This window comes from Schistocerca nitens, chromosome 2 (assembly GCF_023898315.1).
Source record: "Schistocerca nitens isolate TAMUIC-IGC-003100 chromosome 2, iqSchNite1.1, whole genome shotgun sequence".
Lineage (NCBI taxonomy): Eukaryota > Metazoa > Arthropoda > Insecta > Orthoptera > Acrididae > Schistocerca > Schistocerca nitens.
The window spans coordinates 285066883-285088377 of record NC_064615.1 but is presented as its reverse complement, the minus strand read 5'-3'; the positions used below and the strand labels follow the sequence as shown (position 1 = coordinate 285088377).

The 21495-nt window shown below is 39.9% G+C and overlaps 1 protein-coding gene across 6 annotated transcripts in view; it reads left to right on the top strand.

Annotated features, from left to right (window-relative positions):
- The window catches only part of LOC126236033 (succinate dehydrogenase cytochrome b560 subunit, mitochondrial), an 86874-nt gene extending 81410 nt beyond the window's left edge, over window positions 1–5464 (top strand). For all 6 annotated transcript variants that reach the window (XM_049945064.1, XM_049945059.1, XM_049945063.1 and 3 more), the window contains one exon: window positions 865–5464. In XM_049945064.1, the coding sequence (XP_049801021.1) occupies window positions 865–969 (105 nt within the window). In that variant the 3' untranslated portion in view covers window positions 970–5464. The remainder of the gene's footprint in view (window positions 1–864) is intronic.
- Window positions 5465–21495: the final 16031 nt, after the last annotated feature.

Sequence of the window (21495 nt, the reverse complement as noted above, 5' to 3'; positions counted from 1 at the left end):
TCATATGGATGTATACCATATTCTGAATGGTTTTCCATATAGAACACATTTAATATCACTTTTGTACATTTTTCTTGAATAACACGAAAACTGCATCCTCCAGAGACAATGTGATACAGTACAAAATTAAACTATATTAAATTTCCTACAAAAAAGGTCCTATTCATTTTTTTCTCTAGAGCTAATGGTTTGTGCAAAGAGAGCGTGAGAATGTTGAAAAACTTCCTCCACGCGCATGCTCTGTAGCTTATGTAGTTTTTGTAGGCCAATTTGAGGTAGTTTCCCGACTTGATAGACCACAAATGTCCCCTGTCAAACTGTTTGTCTCAACTTGCTACCTCAAATTGGCCCACAAAAACTATGTAAGCTACAGGGCATGTGCGTTGAGCGAGTTTTTCAACATTATTGTGCTCTCTTCACACAAATCGTTGTTGTTGTTGTTATTGTGGTCTTCAGTCCTGAAATTGTTTTGATGCGGCTCTCCATGTTACTTTATCCTGTGCAAGCTGCTTCATCTCCCAGTACGTACTGCAACCTACAACCTTCTGAATCTCTTCGCACAAACCATTAGTAATAAAAATGAATAGCGCCTTTTTTGTAGGAAATTTAATACAGTTTAATTTTTTACTGTGACACGTTTTCGCTGGAGGGTGCGGTTTTCGAGTTATTCAAGAAAAATGTACAAAAGCGATAGTAAATGTGTCCTATCTCAGAAAACGTTCGAAATAGGGCATACGTCCATATGAAGTTTTTTAATACTATCACCCCCTCAAAGCTTATACCTTTCCTCCTGACTCACCCTGTGTAATCAACTTTTCCCTTCACATATGATTAAATCATCTAAATTTTGTTTTTTCTTTTTAGGTTTGGGATTTAGGAAAGGCACTGACAATAAAGGAAGTGTATTACACTGGGTATGCTATGTTAACTGCAGCAACAATTGTGACAGCATGGCTATTGTCACTGTAATATAAAAAGTCTTTCCTCATAACAATCACACTGGAAGTAGTGCTTGGTGTAGTGTGCAATTCAAGAAACTGTAGTATATGATTATGTAATGGCAGGTATTGCTTAGGATAATAAATAATCCACTAATAAAATTTACAAGTCTTCTCTGTTACCATGGCTTGGCCGAAAATTTGTTATTTCCAAACAGTCAGTACAAGTAAAATTGAACTTTATGCGGACAGTCAAGGGCGAAGCACAGTCACTGAATTTCAAAGTAAAAGCAGTCATAATTTAATTTCATTACACCTATGAGACACGCCAAGACTGACAATAAAATGCCAAGAACAAACACAGCACTGGAAGCCGGCTGTTTAAGTGCCAGGTAGATAGGCAGCTGTGTGTGATGACGAGCCACAGAGCTATTAGATATCAACACACAAAAGGGGGCCTTGTGTATTCTGATGATGGAGCCGTTGACATGGACCACAATTAAAAATAATAGGAAGACAGCACATCTGGTTAAAGAGAGAGTGTGGGACAAATGGGAGAAACAGAGATAACCTTCTTGTGGGGGCAGCACTGCATCATCTAAAGCCAATGAAGGGCTTAAGTCACAATGTGTGACCATATACAGAGGAGCAGTCTACTCCTGCACTCAGCCTGTCAGCCTGTGAAGAACTGTTGGACAATAGTACAAAAATACATCCAATAAGTTTGTGAGTGGGGGGGGGTCGAAAGGAAAATGTAACAAAGCTTGGGAGCAGGGTGTTCAAGGGTAACAAACAAGACCTTAGAGAGTTTATTGAGACTGTAGACACAGCATTTTAATTAGTTAAGCCATAGGAACACGAAGCATTATTGAAATTTGTTAAAGCTGAAATAGATTACTATGCGTGCAAAATATTCTAAGCAAAGCAAGGAAAAGGTGATTGATCTTGTTGTGGGCAAGCAGAATTGACGAGATGCAAAGAGATTTCTGGGAAGCCGTAATTCGAGTTACAAGTCGGGAGAACATGACAGGTGCTGTAGTGTCGGTAGACTCGTTGAGATGAGCTTGTTTTATTCAGGGCCTAAGTAATGCTAGAATTCATACAATAGTGTGAAGCCAAGGAGATGAAATTGGTTTGACAGCTGCAGTGGAGTTAGCACTGCAAGAGGAAAATATGATATTATCAATGAAAGAGTGGGGACTGGTCCCGAGGGTAAAGTTTAACTGTGAAATAGAAACGGTAAAGGGGCCAAAAGAAATTAAGGATTTAAAATGTGTTACATGCGATTTGAGAGAGCATGTTGCAAGAAAATGTAGGAAGAATAAGATGGGGGAGAGTAAGGGTGATGACAGGTAGAATTCACTAACTTTGTTACAGATGTGACAAGCAGGGTGACACCAAAGCAGAGGAAGTGCAGCAGAGCTCCGATGCCAACAAAACCGGCAAAAGCACAGGGAAACTAAAAAATGACAAAACTGCACAGTTGGGCATTGTAGCAGTAAGCAAGCCCACAGTTACCCTCATAGGCTGTGCCACAAAGAATGATTTTCTGTTATTATAGTGTATAGAGTTAAGAAAGTACTTAAAGCTATTGATAGACACAGGAACACACGTGTGTTTGTTAAAGAGAATGAGTATTCAAGTTAAGCATAGAGTTAGAGTAAATGAAGTAGAAAGGTTTAGGTTGAAAGGTGTAACGAGTTAAGCAGTTAAGTACAGTAGGGGTTTAGTGTAGATACGTTGAAGTGTGGAAGGTGCTGTCAGAAAACTCAGGCAGTAGTTTCATGTATGGCTCAGGACTAGACATTCCATATAATGGATTGATACATAGAGACTTGCTAACACAGCATAAGATTAAGTTAGACTATGCGGAGAAAGTTGTAAGACAATAAGGGTGAGCTATACCCCTGATAGTAGAAGAGGAACTGAGAGGTTATGAGTCCGAGGTGAGTCAAGAATCTGACAGGGAAATAGGTCCCCAAGAAGAAAAAATAATGTCATTGAGAGTGGAAGGCAAGGTGCCAGGAGAGAGTGAAAGGGAAATGATGAAATTACAGAAGCAACAAAGAGTAGAGCATTTAAATGCTGAGGAAAGGAGTGCATAATTGGAAGGGTGTACTGAGTATGGAGACATTTTACATCCAGACTGTTTATATTTTAGAATCAAATAAATATGTCTTAAAGATAGGTATGGAAAGATTAGAGAATTTATTTTTATTTGTACAGAGTAATTACACTACAGAGAGAGATTGCTGATAGGAAAGGAGAGTATGAGATATGAAAGGAGAGTATGAGGTTTGTTAAAAAATTCTGGAACATTTGTAATTTTGCACCAGTGGTGTGTTGGAACGAAATGCGGTTGGCATCATTGCACACACCTGTGTTTAATGTGTAAATGCTGGAAGTTTCATTGTTGTATGTCCGTTAGTTATTGTTCAGTACTGTATTGAGTAGAATGTTGTATCACACAGTTTGCAAATTTTGAGATGGCAGAGTTAGAGGAGCAAAGCATCTCCATTAAATTTTGCGTGCAACCCAAGAAAACCTTTACAGATACACACCAAATGATGCAGGAAGCCTTCGATAATGAGTGCTTAAGCTGTACGCGGTGTTATGAATGGTTCACATGGTGAAAAATGGCCGGACTTAAGTTAAAGATGATCCTCATTCAGGATGACTTTCCATGTCTATCAACAATGTTCACGTCAGGAATGTCAACAAAATTGTGTATGCCATGTGAAGACTGACTGATCGAGAGATTGCAGGAAAATGTAACATTTCAGTTGGATCAGCAGAAAAATGTAACATTTCAGTTGGATCACTTCATGAAATCCTGACACAGCATCTCAGAATGCATTTTGTTGCTGCCAAGTTTGTCCCAGGGCTCATGAGTCAAGACCAGAAAGACCTTTGCCTCATAATCTGTGAAGAGCTTTTGGATCGCGTGAATGAGAATGAGATGTTTTTTAAGAGAATCATAACTGATGATGAGATTGAATCTACCATTATGATGTTGAGACCAAGGTTACGTCTTCATAATGGAATGGGAAAGGTTCTCCAAGCCTAAAACAAGCTTGTCTGGTCAGGCCAAATGTCAGAGCCATGCTGACAGTTTTCTTTGAGTTTAAAGGATTATTTCATCATGAATTTGTGCCACAGGGACAAACTGTTAATCGATGGTACTATCGGGACATGTTGCAACACCTGCGAGATAATGTGAAAAGGAAATGACGTGAAATGTGGCGAGACAATTCATGGCTTTTGCACCAAGATATCAGACCTGCACACCCATTCCTGTTGGTGCATAACTGTTGCACAAAAAAAGAAATCACTGTGTTGCCTCATCCTCCGTACTCTCCAGACCTGGCCCGTGCAGACTCTTTTTCATTTCCATACTTGGAAACCCCATTGGAAAAATGAAGATATATGACGACAGACGAGAAATGAAAATTCGCAGGTGGTGCTTCTCCAGCAAGAGGTGTACCAAGACTGCTTCTGGGAGTGGAAATGGCATATCATTTGTGGAGGAGAGTATTTCAGAGGAGACCATGCACAATAAGTAAAAGACAAACGTAGAAAAATTTTGTGGACAAAGTCCCAAAATATTTTGAACAATCGTCGTATGTTTACATACAGCCAGAAAAAGAATTCTTGCTGATAGATGAGTCCAAAAAGCAATATGCAAAACTTTTAATGGAGTAGTTGAACTGCAAAGAATTAAGTAAGAAGTGGCAGCTGTGCAGAAAGTTCTTTGCATTATTATCAACTGTTGATCATGAAGAATGCAAAGCAAAACTGTTGCAACCGGTGAGAGAAATTCCAGAACACTGCATGTGTAGAGTAGTTGCACTGAACCAAAGCATTTGGACGAATTTAACCAGTATTGAATGGTTATACATAGAACCAAAAGCAGGATTAACAGTTTTATGTGAGAAAGAAACTCCTAAGAATCTACTAATGAAGGTTGTAGGTAAAATAAGATTTAATAGTAAATGTAAGGGTACAGAACAAGAATATTTGGAGAAACAGATAGTGATTGACAGTAGCATAACCAATAAAGATGTAATACTATAAATAAATTTAGAATTTGATTGTTGTATTGTAAATGAGGAAAAGAAAACCATTTCAGAGTTAAACTTAGATTTAGTGTTCGAACATGTAGTAACTCAATCACTACAAATGTTAAGTGAGACATTAATCATACTATTTATAGTAATATGTGGTTGTAGACAGTGTAAATGTTGTAAAGAATGTTTTAAGATTATGTGGAAATATTTCTGATTGTTGTGGGAAGATATGTATACAAAAAGCTATTGTGAATCAGTGTGCTTAAACCAGTTTGGTCCAGAGATTGCTCAGTAGAGAGACTGAAGAAGTAGATATTTACGAAAAGTGTGCAAAGGACATTAATATGAAAAGAAACTGTAAAATACATGAGTAAAATGTACGTGTTTCAAAGAAAAAATGTAAGGAACAGTAAGAGCCAATGAAACAAATGAAATGAATGTACTTGTAAAATAAATAAATGTAGCTCATGAAACAAAATGTCAATGTTTTAATGTCAATATATTAGGATCAATGTGTTAATGTCAAATGTCATTGTTTCAGTATCAGTGTTTTCATGAGTTGATGTAAAAGTATTAATGCCAGTGTACTAAGACACTGGATAAAGTGCAGTTCAATCAACATATGTAAAGAAAGCAAAACAAACGAAAAATCTGTAATGTAACTGTGTCAGATGTAGGCAAAAGAATCAGAATTGATGCTACTTTAAAGAGTAATGCCAATTTCCTTAGCAGGGAAGGTGTTACAGCCATGAGCCAAGCCAAGTCTGCCAGTGAGATTTTAGGAACAAACTGGGGAAAATATTAATAATGCGGGCAGCAGTGAAGGCGTAAAGGCTACAGTGCCAGAAGCCAGCCAGTCTTGTGCCAGGTAGATGGGTGCGTGATAATGAGCAAAGAGCTAAAGGTATCAACACACAAGAGGGGGCCCCGCGTATTCTGACGATGGAGCCATTGATACAGACCGCAATTAAAAATAATAGGTTAGAGAGAGAGAGAGAGAGAGAGAGAGAGAGAGAGCACACCTTCTGGTGGAGATAGCACTGCATCATCTAAAGCCAATGAAGAGCTTAGGCTGCAGTGTGTGGCGGTATTGAGAGAAGCATCTCTACTCTTCCACTCAGCCTATGAAGGAACTGCTGAACAATTGTGCAGAAATACAGCCAGTAAGGTGGGGAGTGACCTTAACACTACATCACACCAGGTGTAGGCAGGGTCAAAGGAGAAAATGTAACAAAACTCAGGAACAGGGCACTCTGTGGGTGGATGTGTGAGAGGACAGGAGCTACAGTAGCTGTGGGACTCTTGAGTTTAGTTGTGTGGGTTGCATTTGTTAGAACAGCTGGAACGGTATTTGCCTGTCACCGTCTCTGTATCGGGCTTGGCCACAGTGGGAGCATCTCATCTGGAGCACTTAGGATTTAGTTGCTTTATTTCTGAATAAATCTCACATTTTTCAACAGTTTTGGAGATTTACTTAAGTTACCTCCCATCCTTTTACCTTTTACACCAGAGAATGTAACATCTTAGCCAGGTCAAAGTCTCCCTCTCATTAAGGCCAACCAGCTAAGCCTTCTGTTACAAACTGTGTCACTCAGTCCCAGGAAAAACCCAAGTCTGTGCCTGACAACTTGCGTAGTAATGCCAGGTGTGAAATTCGGTGCAGCTACATCAGTAAGTCTGTTAGATTTCCTAATTAAGTAGTTAAAAGTTATCCATTTTCCTGGAAGGATCAAACAATGTTGCGAAGAATGAGGAAAAAATGATCTGACTTAAAATAAGACTGTATGAGCTGAGAAGATGTGTCATTGTTTATTCAGTGCCACATTGACCTAACTTGTGAGAATGGTCCTTTGTATACGTGTCAGAATGGTCCTGTGGATACAAAGAAGTAGAACGTGTGATTACAGAAAGATGAAATACATGTAGGCAGTTTAAAAATGCAATATTTGTGGACATAAGCAAAATTGGGAAAAGATTCCATGTTACACATGGTTTACACCTCAGTAGACTAGGGAAATGACAGCAGAGTGGAATCAGCTCCTTATATATACCAGGAAATTCTAATCTCCCACCAGACAACTGTAACCCAAGGAATACCACGGACGGTGATACAACCAGCTTTAACTGTCATGAACATACCAGTATAGAACAGGGAAACATGTAAAGCCTGTGTGACAGCCTGATGAAAGTTATGTTTACTGATATGACCCAGCAATTTAAAGATAATCCTCCAAAATTTTAAAAGCTACAAAATAAAATCCATGATCTGGACACCATAGCATGTATTAATAAACAAGATGTTTAATTATTATTGAGCAGTGGTATTCTAAAGAAAAAATTTTCACTATGCACATGTGACTGCCAATCTTTGCTCAGCTTTCAGTAGGGAGGTTGTGTGCATGTATGGAAAGTGGTTCAAGGATGGTGAAAACACTAAGTAGGTGAGAACATGTTGGATGTTCATGCTTCATCACAGAACTTAGAGGTTGGAGAGTTGGCAGCTTTGTAAAGCATGGTAGGTAGTGATCTGTGGCAAATGCAGTGACACAATAAAATGCTGGTACAGGCACAAGTGTTATGGAGCACATCCAAAATGACACCTACACATTCCCATGTTGATCCAATAACATCGTCAGTTACAATTTCAGTGCGCAAAATATTATCAAGCTTGGATCAAAGGAAGCATGTCACTTGGTTTGACGAATCGCATTTCCAGGTCGATGGCTGTGTTTGGGTATACTGACATCCAGCCAGAGGGTTACATGAAACATGCACTGCATCACGGATGTGCTATTATGCTATTGGTGGCATTCACCGGACTTGCATGGGACCAGAGGTAGTAATCAAAGGCACCATGACAGATGTGAATGTTATTGTTAGGGACTGGAAAATGTGGCATCTATTTATGGCAAAATTCGCATCTATTTGTGGCAAAATTCATATGTATTTTTTGAATGATTAGCTGTACTAATGTAAAAGGCTATCACGCTACATTAGTGAAGACGCACAAAGCCTCAGTTCTTTGAAGTTTACTGTTGAAAAAAATTGCTGATTGGGAACTTTTTGACTGGCTTGTTTGCTTCTGCAAAAAGTTCAGCACCTTTTTGTTCTTAAATGGTCTTTGTTTTCTGGGTTGGCAGTATTCAGGCTTTCATGAATGACTGTTCTGTTGAAGAGCAGCAGCATTTTCCCACCTGTGAACTGAATGCATTGCCAAATTAAGGAGTTTCTGGACATTACTTGTCTTTTCCTGCCCAGTTCGATATTACAACATCTGTGGACTATTAATTTTGACCTTTCGTGGGCTGCGACCCATGCTTGACAATGCTACAAATTGAACTGACAACTAAAAAGTTATAGATTTCATTTTCCAGTCACTATAGTGCAGCATGCGAGCATTATTCGCTATGGTGTAAAGTGTAAAAGAACTAGAATTTTGACTGTGTAACGAAACAGGCTGTATTGGGTCATGTGGAGTATCCAATACAGCAGGTTTCGAAGTATGCAATACATGCTAAAACAGATGTGTGTAGTGTATGAGGACACTTAGTGAATTAGGCCACTTAGTGCGACAGTGAAATAGTTTTGACGAAAATGTTAAACTGTGCCACAGACCAATTAATGTATGTTCTTAATCAGGTAAAGTAGTGTACAGTTACGATAAGGCATGAATTTTGGGATATTTGGAAGAGAAAGAACAAGTTCTGGAATCAGTGTATAAAGGTTAGTAACCTTTTTCATTCAGTTTTGTAATTATAATTCAATTACTAAAATTCATTGTTTACCATAATGCAGATTTCCTGAGTAAACCATTAATTTTGGGAAAGCTTAACATTTATGTACCTTTGCAAGTCAGGACAACATATTCTTATGGAAATCACCAACTAAAAGTCTGTAATTAAAGTTGTAATTAATGTTTCTGGAACATGCTATAGAGAAATTCAGTGCAATGTCCACATACAGTATAACCCCGCTTTTACGTTCGTGGAATTAACGTTTTCCCGCTGTTAATGACATTTTTTATCACTCGCTTCAAATTTCCTTGTTCACAATGTTAATTCGCACCCATTTTTATGTTAACATATCCATAATTTTCCCATGATTTATGTTTTGTGAAACAATGTTCATGGAGGAAAAAAACTGACGTGTTTGACATAAAATGATGCAAGCACAGCATTTGCCTTCTAGTAGTGTTATATGTTGAACTTTCTTGACACCAGGGTGCTCCACTCAGCAAATCTTAAGCTGGAAAAAAAACGTGATTTGTATCCTGCCGCTGCCAACCACAACTCGGCGTGGTGGCTGATTGGAGTAACTGTTTTGATAGAAGACGGAAGAACACGTAACTTCTGAGGAACATTCATTTGTTTTGAGTCGATACCAACTTTATCTGTCAGTACTGTGTGCAACAATAAGTAATACCCTTACTTTATTGTACCCACACCGTTTCTGCGTTTACTTCACCCTGTGATAATGATCACATACAGAGGATATCCATTTTCGAGTATTTGTAACTTGCTAATATATGGTAGTTTCCATTATGGTTCGTATACTTCGCCAGAAGATGACGAGTATGTCACTCGTTGAAACGTCGCAGTTTGAAGACACCGCCACCCGGCTGGAAGCCCGAGAACTCTTCGCCACGTTGTACAGTGTTGTTCGCTATCTAAGTTTGGCAATACAACAAGCCTGTTCCTACAACTGAAGTGAGTCAATTTCGGTTGACACAGCTACTCTCGACAACTGCCGTGCGAAGAGTTTGTGTTTGTTACTTTGTTTGTGTGTATCACGTAGCTTGTTATAGCCTTGTGTGAAGTGATCAAAGTCTGTGGTTTGTTGTTTCTTTCACATTGTTGTTTTCTGTCGCAGTTTAGGACAGAAAATACTGGTACTGCCAAAACAGACAGGAAAACCCTTTCTATGAAAGAAAAAGTCAAAATTTTGGAAAGAGTTTATGTTCACTGTCGAACATGTGTTGCATTAGCGCAGAGTTTAGGAATACCAGTATCTACATTGAACACTATTGTGAAAAACAGAGAGACTATTTTGGAAAGTGTAAGTAACAATGGGCCAAATTCCAAACAAATGAAATATGCCAGCTATTCGAAATACGCAGAACCGGAAGAAATTACAAAGAACTGATTTCAGGCAGCATGTGCATGGAATATTCCAATAAATGGTGTGATGTTGCATGAAATTGCACTGAAAGGTGCCAACGTACTTAGGATCGAGGACTTCACAGCATCAAACAGGTGGATGGAAAGACTCAGCCTCCTTTAAAGTGTCAATTTTAGATGCTTTGCATTATATTGCGAAGGCATGGACAGAAGCTGTGGTGGCCACCATCTCCATGTGCTTCTGAAAAGCGGGATTCATTGAAGCCAATGACTGAAATGGATCTGATGCACCAGATTTGAGTGTTGGTGACAACGGTGAAAAACTGCTTACTTCATCATGGGAAAAGTTGCCGCTTCAGCATCTGGTTCACGATTTCTTACACACTGATGATGATGTTGTCACTGTGGAAAGTGTTTCTGTTGACGAAGTTATCGACTTTCACACACAAGAAAATGCAGAAAGTGTCAGTGACAGTGATAGTGATAAAGTTCCCTCACTTGCAGTGGAAAAAATTAAAAAATATATTTCATCTGCAGATGTTAATGACAAAGTTTTCCATTGTGTTTATGAACTCAAAAACCACATTGAAAAAATTCATCAGACAAAATTAAAACAACCCACAATTTTGGATTTTTTTGCCAAAAAGTAGTAACTACTGTACTCATTTGTTAACGCTGCATTTATAGACCTGCCAAATTAAAGGTCAGTATAATAAGTATAAATGGCATATTAATGTTTTGTAGATGTGTGCTTAAAATGCTTAAGTGTAGTACGGTTTCCTTCACTGTGATTTTGGCTGTGGATAGAGACTGATCTCTATCACAACCCCAATGGCTACATTGATTTGAAAGTGTCCGTTTGGCTGGGAGCTGACTAAGTCAGTGAGTGTGAAATAAAGGCTGCAGTTACAGATTGATCTGCAGTGTAGTGCCATATTTAATGCACTTTACGATATTTCATGCACCTATATATACAAAATCAAAAACAGCAAGGTAAATGGCCGATTCTGTATACATCTGCTGACATCACTTTCGCAGGAAAGTTACACTAAAAATGATGCAGTTTAGAGAGCTCTTTAATGCGGTATACACTTGACATGCACATTTCATAGGCATCAAATGTAATTACTAAAACTGCCAACTGCATCACTTTAGCTTTGCAAACATGTAAATCAACATGGCAGCCACATGGTTTGCATTATTTTTAATGCAATTTGTTGTGCTAAAGTGTTGGTGAATGTCATGTCATCTGCTAAATATAGCACTAAATTCTGATAACCTTTAATAAAAATAAACCTTCCCTGATGAGTATTTGTTTGCTTATTATCTACATATATCATACAAAACTACGAAAATGGAAAGGGAGCCCCATGCACAACCAGTGAAACTTTAAAAAATCATTTCACATTTTACGCCATTTTTTTTCAAGTCCGTTGAAAAGTGTAAAAACGGGGTTTTACTATATTACGAAAACTAGAGAATATTCGTTTAAACTGGAAACATAACCCGATTCAGAAAGACAATTTGTATCATAAATAATGTTAGAAGAATGGTTCATTAAGTTTTTGGAACATGATTTAAAGATTTTGTGATGTATGTAATTATTCCGCATTTTAGCCTTCAAATGTTGTAAAAAGTCATTTTGAATGTTTGAATTGTAATTTTGATGTTATAGAAATATTACCAGCTCAAAATTGTTTCATAAAATCACATAATTAATTAAATTATGTAAAGATATTCGAGAATGTTCTGGACTGAATAATAATAACTTAATTGTTAACTGTATGTATATTTCAGAATTTTGCTTGTAAAAGATTGTTAATTTCACAAATATGAATTATCATTGTACTCATTGTAATTTCTACGAAAGCTCTGTAATGTCAGTTTTTGCTCGATTAACTTATTGCAATTGTAACATTAAACATGAAATAATATAATAATATCAAATAATGCAATTGTTAAAAGATTTATATATACACCATGTCTGAAGGCCTTGGGGCGGAGTGTGGTTGGAGTACTAACTGGTATGTTCCGGTTCCTGGGAAGTTGTGACAGTCAGCTGTTGTATATATGTGTGTAAAAAAGAAGTTTTGTCAACAGATTAATTGGTGTACATCTGGTACTGACCCAACACTTTCTGCAGTGAAGTTATCACCTCCAAAAACGTAAAAGATGATATGATCGGCTGTACTTCATTAAACCTGAATTGATGGGATTGCTGCGTTAGATTTCGTGAATGGAGGTGGTATGAGAAGTTACGTTACATTTGACGTTGGAGCTGGGCTTCTGGACCTGATTACATTTTAACTGCCAGGCAGGAGAGGAGACGTGCAGGGAAACAAGCCCCACCTCCCTTTAGCAGGGTAGCAGCCTACAGCAGGACTAACACATTGTAAGGGTGGTAATCGAAGTCTGTGATAGACCAGAATCAGTCGCTTCACTTTTTTCAAAATAAGAAAAGAAAAACCACGAGCAATGCACGACATAAGGCGTTCGGAGATGGCTACGCACAATTGCTTGTTGTGATTAGTTCAGGTCCGACTTCTAGCGATATCCAATATGACCGCAGTTCAAAACATGCACCACCTAATTTGGCACGTTAAAAGTTTCCGCATTATACCATCTTTTGAGCATTTGTTAACAAACAAATGTATGTGTTTCTTTGTTGTAAAATGCTAGTTGCCAAAGCTGAGTACTACTGCATTGCATTACGTGGCGTATATCTTCAATAGACCTTTCAACCATCCACAATTGGCATTGCGCCAGATCATTGTGCACACTGATATATCGTTGCGTTCATACACTTTCTATTTTGCAAACAGGTTCTTACGTGCATTATCTTCCCAAACCGGGCTTCGCTAGATTATGTACAATACCAGTAACTGAAAATTGGTTACGGGACTCGAACCCGGGATCTCCTGCTTACATGGCAGACGCTCTATCCATCTGAGCCATGGAGGACACAGATGAATAGCGCGACTGCAGGGACTTATCCCTTGCACGCTTCCCGTGAGACTCACATTCCCAACTGCCCACAATTCTACATATGTAATGTACCTTATAAACATTTGCCCATCCACTCATTACAGCGTGCAAGGGATAAGTCCTTGCAGTTGCACTATTCATCTGTGTCCTCGGTGGCTCAGATGGATAGAGCATCTGCCATGTAAGCAGGAGATCCCAGGTTCGAGTCCAGGTCAGAGCACACGTTTTCAGCTGTCCACATCGAGGTATATTAACACCACCTGTCGGCAGCTGAGGTTTTCAGTTAGTCATTATAAAGCTGCACCGTCATAAACAGTATTCTGTTCTTTCGAGAACAGTTATTGTCTTCATACATACTACACTCCAGGAAATTGAAATAAGAACACCGTGAATTCATTGTCCCAGGAAGGGGAAACTTTATTGACACATTCCTGGGGTCAGATACATCACATGATCACACTGACAGAACCACAGGCACATAGACACAGGCAACAGAGCATGCACAATGTCGGCACTAGTACAGTGTATATCCACCTTTCGCAGCAATGCAGGCTGCTATTCTCCCATGGAGACGATCGTAGAGATGCTGGATGTAGTCCTGTGGAACGGCTTGCCATGCCATTTCTACCTGGCGCCTCAGTTGGACCAGCGTTCGTGCTGGACGTGCAGACCGCGTGAGACGACGCTTCATCCAGTCCCAAACATGCTCAATGGGGGACAGATCCGGAGATCTTGCTGGCCAGGGTAGTTGACTTACACCTTCTAGAGCACGTTGGGTGGCACGGGATACATGCGGATGTGCATTGTCCTGTTGGAACAGCAAGTTCCCTTGCCAGTCTAGGAATGGTAGAACGATGGGTTCGATGACGGTGTGGATGTACCGTGCACTATTCAGTGTCCCCTCGACGATCACCAGTGGTGTACGGCCAGTGTAGGAGATCGCTCCCCACACCATGATGCCGGGTGTTGGCCCTGTGTGCCTCGGTCGTATGCAGTCCTGATTGTGGCGCTCACCTGCACGGCGCCAAACACGCATACGACCATCATTGGCACCAAGGCAGAAGCGACTCTCATCGCTGAAGACGACACGTCTCCATTCGTCCCTCCATTCACGCCTGTCGCGACACCACTGGAGGCGGGCTGCACGATGTTGGGGCGTGAGCGGAAGACGGCCTAATGGTGTGCGGGACCGTAGCCCAGCTTCATGGAGACGGTTGCGAATGGTCCTCGCCGATACCCCAGGAGCAACAGTGTCCCTAATTTGCTGGGAAGTGGCGGTGCGGTCCCCTACGGCACTGCGTAGGATCCTACGGTCTTGGCGTGCATCCGTGCGTCGCTGCGGTCCGGTCCCAGGTCAACGGGCACGTGCACCTTCCGCCGACCACTGGCGACAACATCGATGTACTGTGGAGACCTCACGCCCCACGTGTTGAGCAATTCGGCGGTACGTCCACCCGGCCTCCCGCATGCCCACTATACGCCCTCGCTCAAAGTCCGTCAACTGCACATACGGTTCACGTCCACGCTATCGCGACATGCTACCAGTGTTAAAGACTGCGATGGAGCTCCGTATGCCACGGCAAACTGGCTGACACTGACGGCGGCGGTGCGCAAATGCTGCGCAGCTAGCGCCATTCGACGGCCAACACCGCGGTTCCTGGTGTGCCCGCTGTGCCGTGCGTGTGATCATTGCTTGTACAGCCCTCTCGCAGTGTCCGGAGCATGTATGGTGGGTCTGACACACCGGTGTCAATGTGTTCTTTTTTCCATTTCCAGGAGTGTATTTCAAACTGTCTGTGATAAAATAGCTCATATGGGTACAGTTCGTTGTGAAATAGTGTCTATTAAATAATTTCATGTTTTTGCATTTTGAGGCAGAATTCACATCTATTTCGCATTTATTGCAAAATGCAAATTTTTCTAGTCCCTAGTTATTGTGGACCTGATGCATCCCTTCCTACTTGATGTCTTCCTTGATGGTGGTAGCAACTTCCAGCAGGATAACTGTCCATGTCGCAAGGCCAGAATCATGCTACAGTGGTCTGATGAACGTGATAGTGAACTCACCAAAAAAATTTGCCATATCTGAACCTGACTGAACAAATCTGGAACACTATGGGTCACTAGTGCTTGGCCTACACACCACCTTCTACACCTACACTGATAGTTGGCAAACCACGGCAAAGTGCATACGTTATGAAATTGTGTGACATTTGCATACACATCTTGTGCCATTTCCCTCTGGGAACCTACCAAGGACTCGTCAAATTCATGCCAAGCAGAATTCATGCTGTGTTGGGTTTCAAAGGTGGGCCAACATGCTATTAGGAAGATGGCCACAATGTTGTTAATTTCATGTTCTGTGGATCATTTTACATGATAAATCATAATTATGTGGAACAAGTTACTTGACATTAATTTTCTTTGAACTTATACAGGAAACGTCATCTTAATTTCCTACCTCTTTGCAATTTATTCAGTTTTAATCTACAGTTCATAACCAATAAATTGTGGTCTAAGTGCACATCTGCCTCTGGAAATGTCTTAAAATTTAAAATCTGGTTCTGAAATCTGTGTCTAACTATTATCTAATCAATCTGAAACCTTCTGGTGTCTCCAGGTCTCTTCCACATATACAGTAGAGGTGGGTGATCTGCTCCTGAACTGCTTCAGAGAGCCAGTTCCTTCTAAGGGGTTAGTGAGGGGTGACTTGGAAAAAAGGAGCATTAGTCCCTCTGATCCGAAATGTCTCTCTGGAGACATTGGTGAGCAGAACGAATATTCTGTGGCAGGCTGCTGCAACAGTGCCCCACATAACATGCTGAAGGGAACATGTGTTCAAGTACAGATTTGCGTACCTTACTAATGTGTGCAGTTTTTCTCATCCAAGAAAAGAATAGAACAGAATATTGCATTAAAGCAGAAAACACTTTGCACCTTATACTGTGTGTAAATGATAAACTGTTTACAACATACCGTAGTGGTGTAGAGGAAGTTGAGAAGCAACAATTTGATATAGGACTCTTGTGGTCAAGTTGGGAAATGATCTCAAATTGGCAAAAGTAAATAAATAAATAACCTAGCTAAGGGGCAGCATGTGCATGCCACTCAGGATTTTTCAGTATCCTCTCACTCTGATTCCAAAGGGACCACTCACTGCGGCTCGGTGCCAGACCCTGATCGCCAGCCAAACCCATTGATTTCACATTGCATGCACAGTTTTTATTTATTTATTTAACCTGATCAGATTAATGCTTTCAAGACAGCTCTTAGATCAAGCCAAGGTTTCAAAATTTTTTACATTACAGTTACTTAAAAAAACCGTAATATTTTTAATATGAAGTGTTTTCTGCCGTTTGTGTGTAATAGGCATTTGCCTGTTACATCTTCTTGGTTGAAATTATTGACCTTTCCACCTTTTTCTCCATCTTCCTAAAGACCTTACGTCCATTGGGTAATAATTTGGGTATTCTGTCATTTTCCATTCTTGTGGCGTAGCCCGTTCAGTTGTTCCTTTATTCCTTAAGCTGTTCATTTAAGTTTTTGTTCCCTGCTCTTCTATGATGTCAGCACTGATTCTCCTGTTATCTGTGTACCCAGCTACACTTCTTGGGAGTCACGCCTCCAGTGCTTGTATTCTTTATTCATTTTTTCTTCAGTCCATAATTCATTTCCAGATGTCATAGTAGGTTATGACATTATTTTGTACAATTTGGATAGAGTTTCCTTTCTTTCTTTAGTTCAGTAGGTTCTAAACATTTTTCTGTTAACATAATTAAATCAATCTACTTTCCTTTGTATGTCCATTTCTGTCATAAATAAGATAATATTTTCTAAGAGATTGAACGAATTTGTGCTTTCTGGGAATTAGCTTCTTCCTTGAAGATACAAACAGATTATACTCCTTTGCAGTTGTGGATAAAATATTAACAGCTGTCTAGAATGTGTTCTCAGCTCCAAGGAAGTCATGTGCAGCAATTGTCAAACTATACAAATATTTATCTGAGACATATTTGCCTAGAAACAGCACTTCCTTAAACAGGTGGGAAACCAGAAAATTGCTGTACCCAAAGCTGTACTAATTTTCTGAAAATATTATGTATCCCAGCTATGTCAGTGCCCTGTGAGTGTATCTTTTCAAAAGCAGGACAGATATGCACCAAGAAAAGAAACTGTATCACTACAAGTAAAATTGATCAAATTTTATTTCTAAATCATAACATATATTAATTTTTCCTTTTTGGGCACATATAGTGTCATACTAATTGTAAATGAAGACCATAATACTTAAATTAATTACAATTATACTGTATTTTGTATCTAATAAAGGTATGAAAACATAACAAGAATTGTCCTACTTTTGAAATTTTCCCACTGCATAAAAAGTATTTAGGATACTGTCGTAATATTTTTAATTTTTCCAGCAGATGATTTAAATCTCAAAACTATTAGGGACAGTACAGAGTTATTACTTCTCTTTCTACGATCTTTCAAAACAGGACTAAATCAGATAAAACACAGATATAATGTTCTGAATTAAAAAGTCAAGGTGACTTACTTACTTTTATTTATTTTTGTGAGTGAAGAATGAGTGGTGAGTCATGAAGAAGAGCTAGTTCATTCCAGTGAATGAGCAGTTCTGATCTGATCTATTAAAAGAATGGTTTTGCCCATCTCTAGTATACAGTTTTCTTTCACGATTTTTAAACCAACTGTTAGTGATGATTAAATTATGCTCTGTACAGAATTGTACCAGGTGGCTTCCTCTTTCATCCCTTTCCCCTAGTCCATATTTATGTATTATTTGTTCTTCTCTTCCTTTTCTGTTACTGAATTCCAGCCCCCCCCCCCCCCCAATTAAATTTTCATCTCCCTTACCTATCTCATCATGCATTTCTTCGGGCTTCATGTCTATCTTGGCTATGATAATGCGTTCATTATGCTGTTCATAGTAACTTACCTACCTGCCTATTTTCTTATTCGTTATTGCATTACCCCTATTTGATTTTTTATTTAAGACTCTGTATTCACCTGCCATCCTATTCCTCCTGCTATCAAACTTCAATAATGCCCACTAGAATTTCAACCTACCTATTTCCCTTTTTAAATTTTCTAACCTACCTGCCTAATTAAGGGATCTAACATCCCATGCTCCAACCTGTAAAATATCTTTCATTTCTGCACGTGACGACAATCTCCCGAGTAGTCACTGCCTGGAGATCTGAATGGGAGACTATCTTTGCCTCTGGAATGTTTAACCCAAGAGGATGTCATCATCATTTAACTCTACAGGCTGTACTTTCCCCTCGCTTTCAGCAGTTTGCAGTACCAGCACAGCAAGGCTTTTTTTGGTTGATGTGACATTCAGTCACAACTGAATATTACCAGTAAGGTCCACCGCTTACTTCAAAATGACAATGTATATATTGCACAATTGGATAGATAAGAAAATCTACTCACCAAGCGGTGGCAGAACACTGATGCAATCACACGAGGTCACTACAGCCACAACCTTTCCCTTCCTGCAAAGATGGCACATGATGCTTTTTGAGCTGCAGTATACTTTACTGCAAACTGTGGATGCATTCAAACACCAAACGACTGAGAAGGAAGACTAAACACACGCTTCCTTGCAGTAACTCTGTCGCTCCATGCACTCAAACATAAAGAAAGCGTACGGGAAGCAGCATCTGCCTGTGTGTTGGTATCAAAGCCACTACAGAGTTCAGGTTAGGGAGTGTCACATATTGTATTTACTCAGAATATACAGCGTGACCTGTCGGCCACAAGAAAGCTTCATGGCAGCTTACTGGTCAGTGCCTGGGATGCTACCAGTGGTGACAACAAAAATAACATTAAAGCCACCACTGCACCATCTGTCACAACAAACCGGCAGTTCCCAATCCAGCAGTTCATGCGAAACCACAGTAAACATCAGCACTGTGAGTACTCGTGGCTTACCTACATAACTGCCACAGACCACGACATTAGAGCAAAGGTGACATCCCACATACCTGGGGGGACTGTGGTTTGGGTGTGAATGCTGTACTGGCAACACAGCAACAGCAAAGCTAGATGAGCACATGATTCATTGCTGCCAACAGATTGCCTATTTCCACATTTGGTGAGTGACTATGGTGAACTTGGATTTCTGTCAACATATTAGAATGGTCCTGGGTTAGCTGATGTGTGAGAGCCAATGTTGGGTGTCAACTTCCTACATCATTATGAATTAGATATCAACTTATGCACAGCAAAACTTCAGATGGGGACTGAAATAATAGAAAGGTAGGTTTTCCGAAACCAACAACGTATCCCTCACTAAATAGCAGCAAACTTGTTTCAGCAAGAACGAAACAAACAGCATTGCCCCACCCAATATGTTGCGTACAAATGCAGAGGGAATGGACTCACTCAAGCTGGAATTTGATCATTTAGAATATATTCCTATCTTTCACAAATGAGGTTAACTGTCATATTTTTGCAATGTACGCTAATGGTAGTATGAAAAGAAAAAGCAAAATTATGTGATTAAAACTAGGAATTGATAGCCAAGTGGTATTCTGTAAAATGCTGCTAAAATGGAACGTCATAGGTTAAAAAAGATCGAGAAGTGCAATCTAGAACACATTTACAAGTTCCGACACAACTCTGCAACGTCATGTATGGCATATGTCACACCACACCCAGGCCATACCTGTTTCCCAGAAACCTCGTCGTTTAGCTCAAGACAAGTACTCCACAACGAAAAAAGGAAACTACGAATTGCTTCAGGCAGGAGTAATCTGCAGATCCAGCAGTTCCTGGGTTTCACCACTGCATCTTGTTAAGAAAATAGATGGAACATGGTAGAGTGTATGATGATTATCTTGCACTAAACAACCACATTATACCTGACTGCTATCCCATTCAGTATTCAAGATGACCATTTCCACTGTTACAGATTTCAAGAAAGCTTATCATCAAATTCTGGAAGTGCCTCAGGACATTCAGAAAGTAGCCATAACACAACATGTATTGTGTAGTTCAAATAGCCATGAATGCCTTTAGTGTTAAAGAATGCTGTGCAAACATGGCAAAGATTTGTGGATGAGGTATTAAGTGGACTAATTTATTGTTTCAGCTACTTGGGCAATGTGCTAGTGTTTTCACAAACAGCAAGAGAACATAAAGAATATTTGCAAATTCTGTTCAGTAGATTGCAAACTTTGGTTTAATAGTGAAAAAAAGATAAGTGCATGCTTCGTAAACACCAAGTGCAATTTTTTAGGCCATGCAGTTTCTGCAGCAGGCATCGTTCACTTCAAATGCAAGTGGAAGCAATACAAAACATTCCTCACCCCCACTGACTTTGAACAGTTATATTTTTAGGGATGGTATTTATTTCTGTAAGCAGTATGTTCCTGGTTTGAAATCAAATGTTGGAGTTGCACCACAGAGCTTGTAGCGCAATTAAACTAGTCAAAGACAGATATGATTGACTGGGTATTAAAAAATACTGTCACTCATGGACTACAGCATATGTGAAGAGCTGGCAAATAAAAGTTATCTGCAATGTATGTAAGCCAATAAGTCAGTTTTCTGAAACCACATAGCGTTTTTCCTGTGTACGCACTGACTTAGTGGACCCACTGTACCCAGTGGAAAGATTCCGATATTTCTTTATGTCAGTTGACTGATACATCCGTTGGTGGAAGCTACACCTATTACGGACATTTGCATGGAAATATTTCCATACTACATCATGTGGTTCAGCTTCCTGGCACAGGTAGCAACAGACCAAGGATGAAAGATTGTCTCATTGTTATTCTGGGAACTTGCCAAGTTGTCTGGTTTCCACCTCCACCACCAAACAACTATTTACCACCCCACTAGCAACCAGATGGTGGAGCACTAGCACAGGATGCTAAAAGCAGTGCTTCTGTGCAATGTTACAACTGGGATGGTGGCATTGCCAGTTAGTGTTACCCGGCCCCGCACCACAGCCAAGCAGGATACACAGGGAGACACATCAGCCAAGGTAATCACTGGTGAAACACTACATCTCCCATCAGAATTTTTTGTGCTGCAGCAGTGCCCCTCCACACAGGAATTTACGTTTTAGTGTAGCAAGTGAAACATCTATCTCCAAGCTTTGCCCTACACTGGCATCACACCTCACAGAAGACAACATTTTTTTTCATAAGCACGTACAGTGTTCACTCACGTAATGTTTAGGACAGACACATTACACAGGCCACAATGTTCTCTATGAAACTGGTGTGCCAGGTGGGTAAGTATGGTAAATATGGATGACATGATGAGTAAAATGGTTAAGTTGCACGAGAGGACCTGATGGTCAGTCATAATCTTACCAGGATAGGTAGACAAAAAAATAAAATTGCTAAC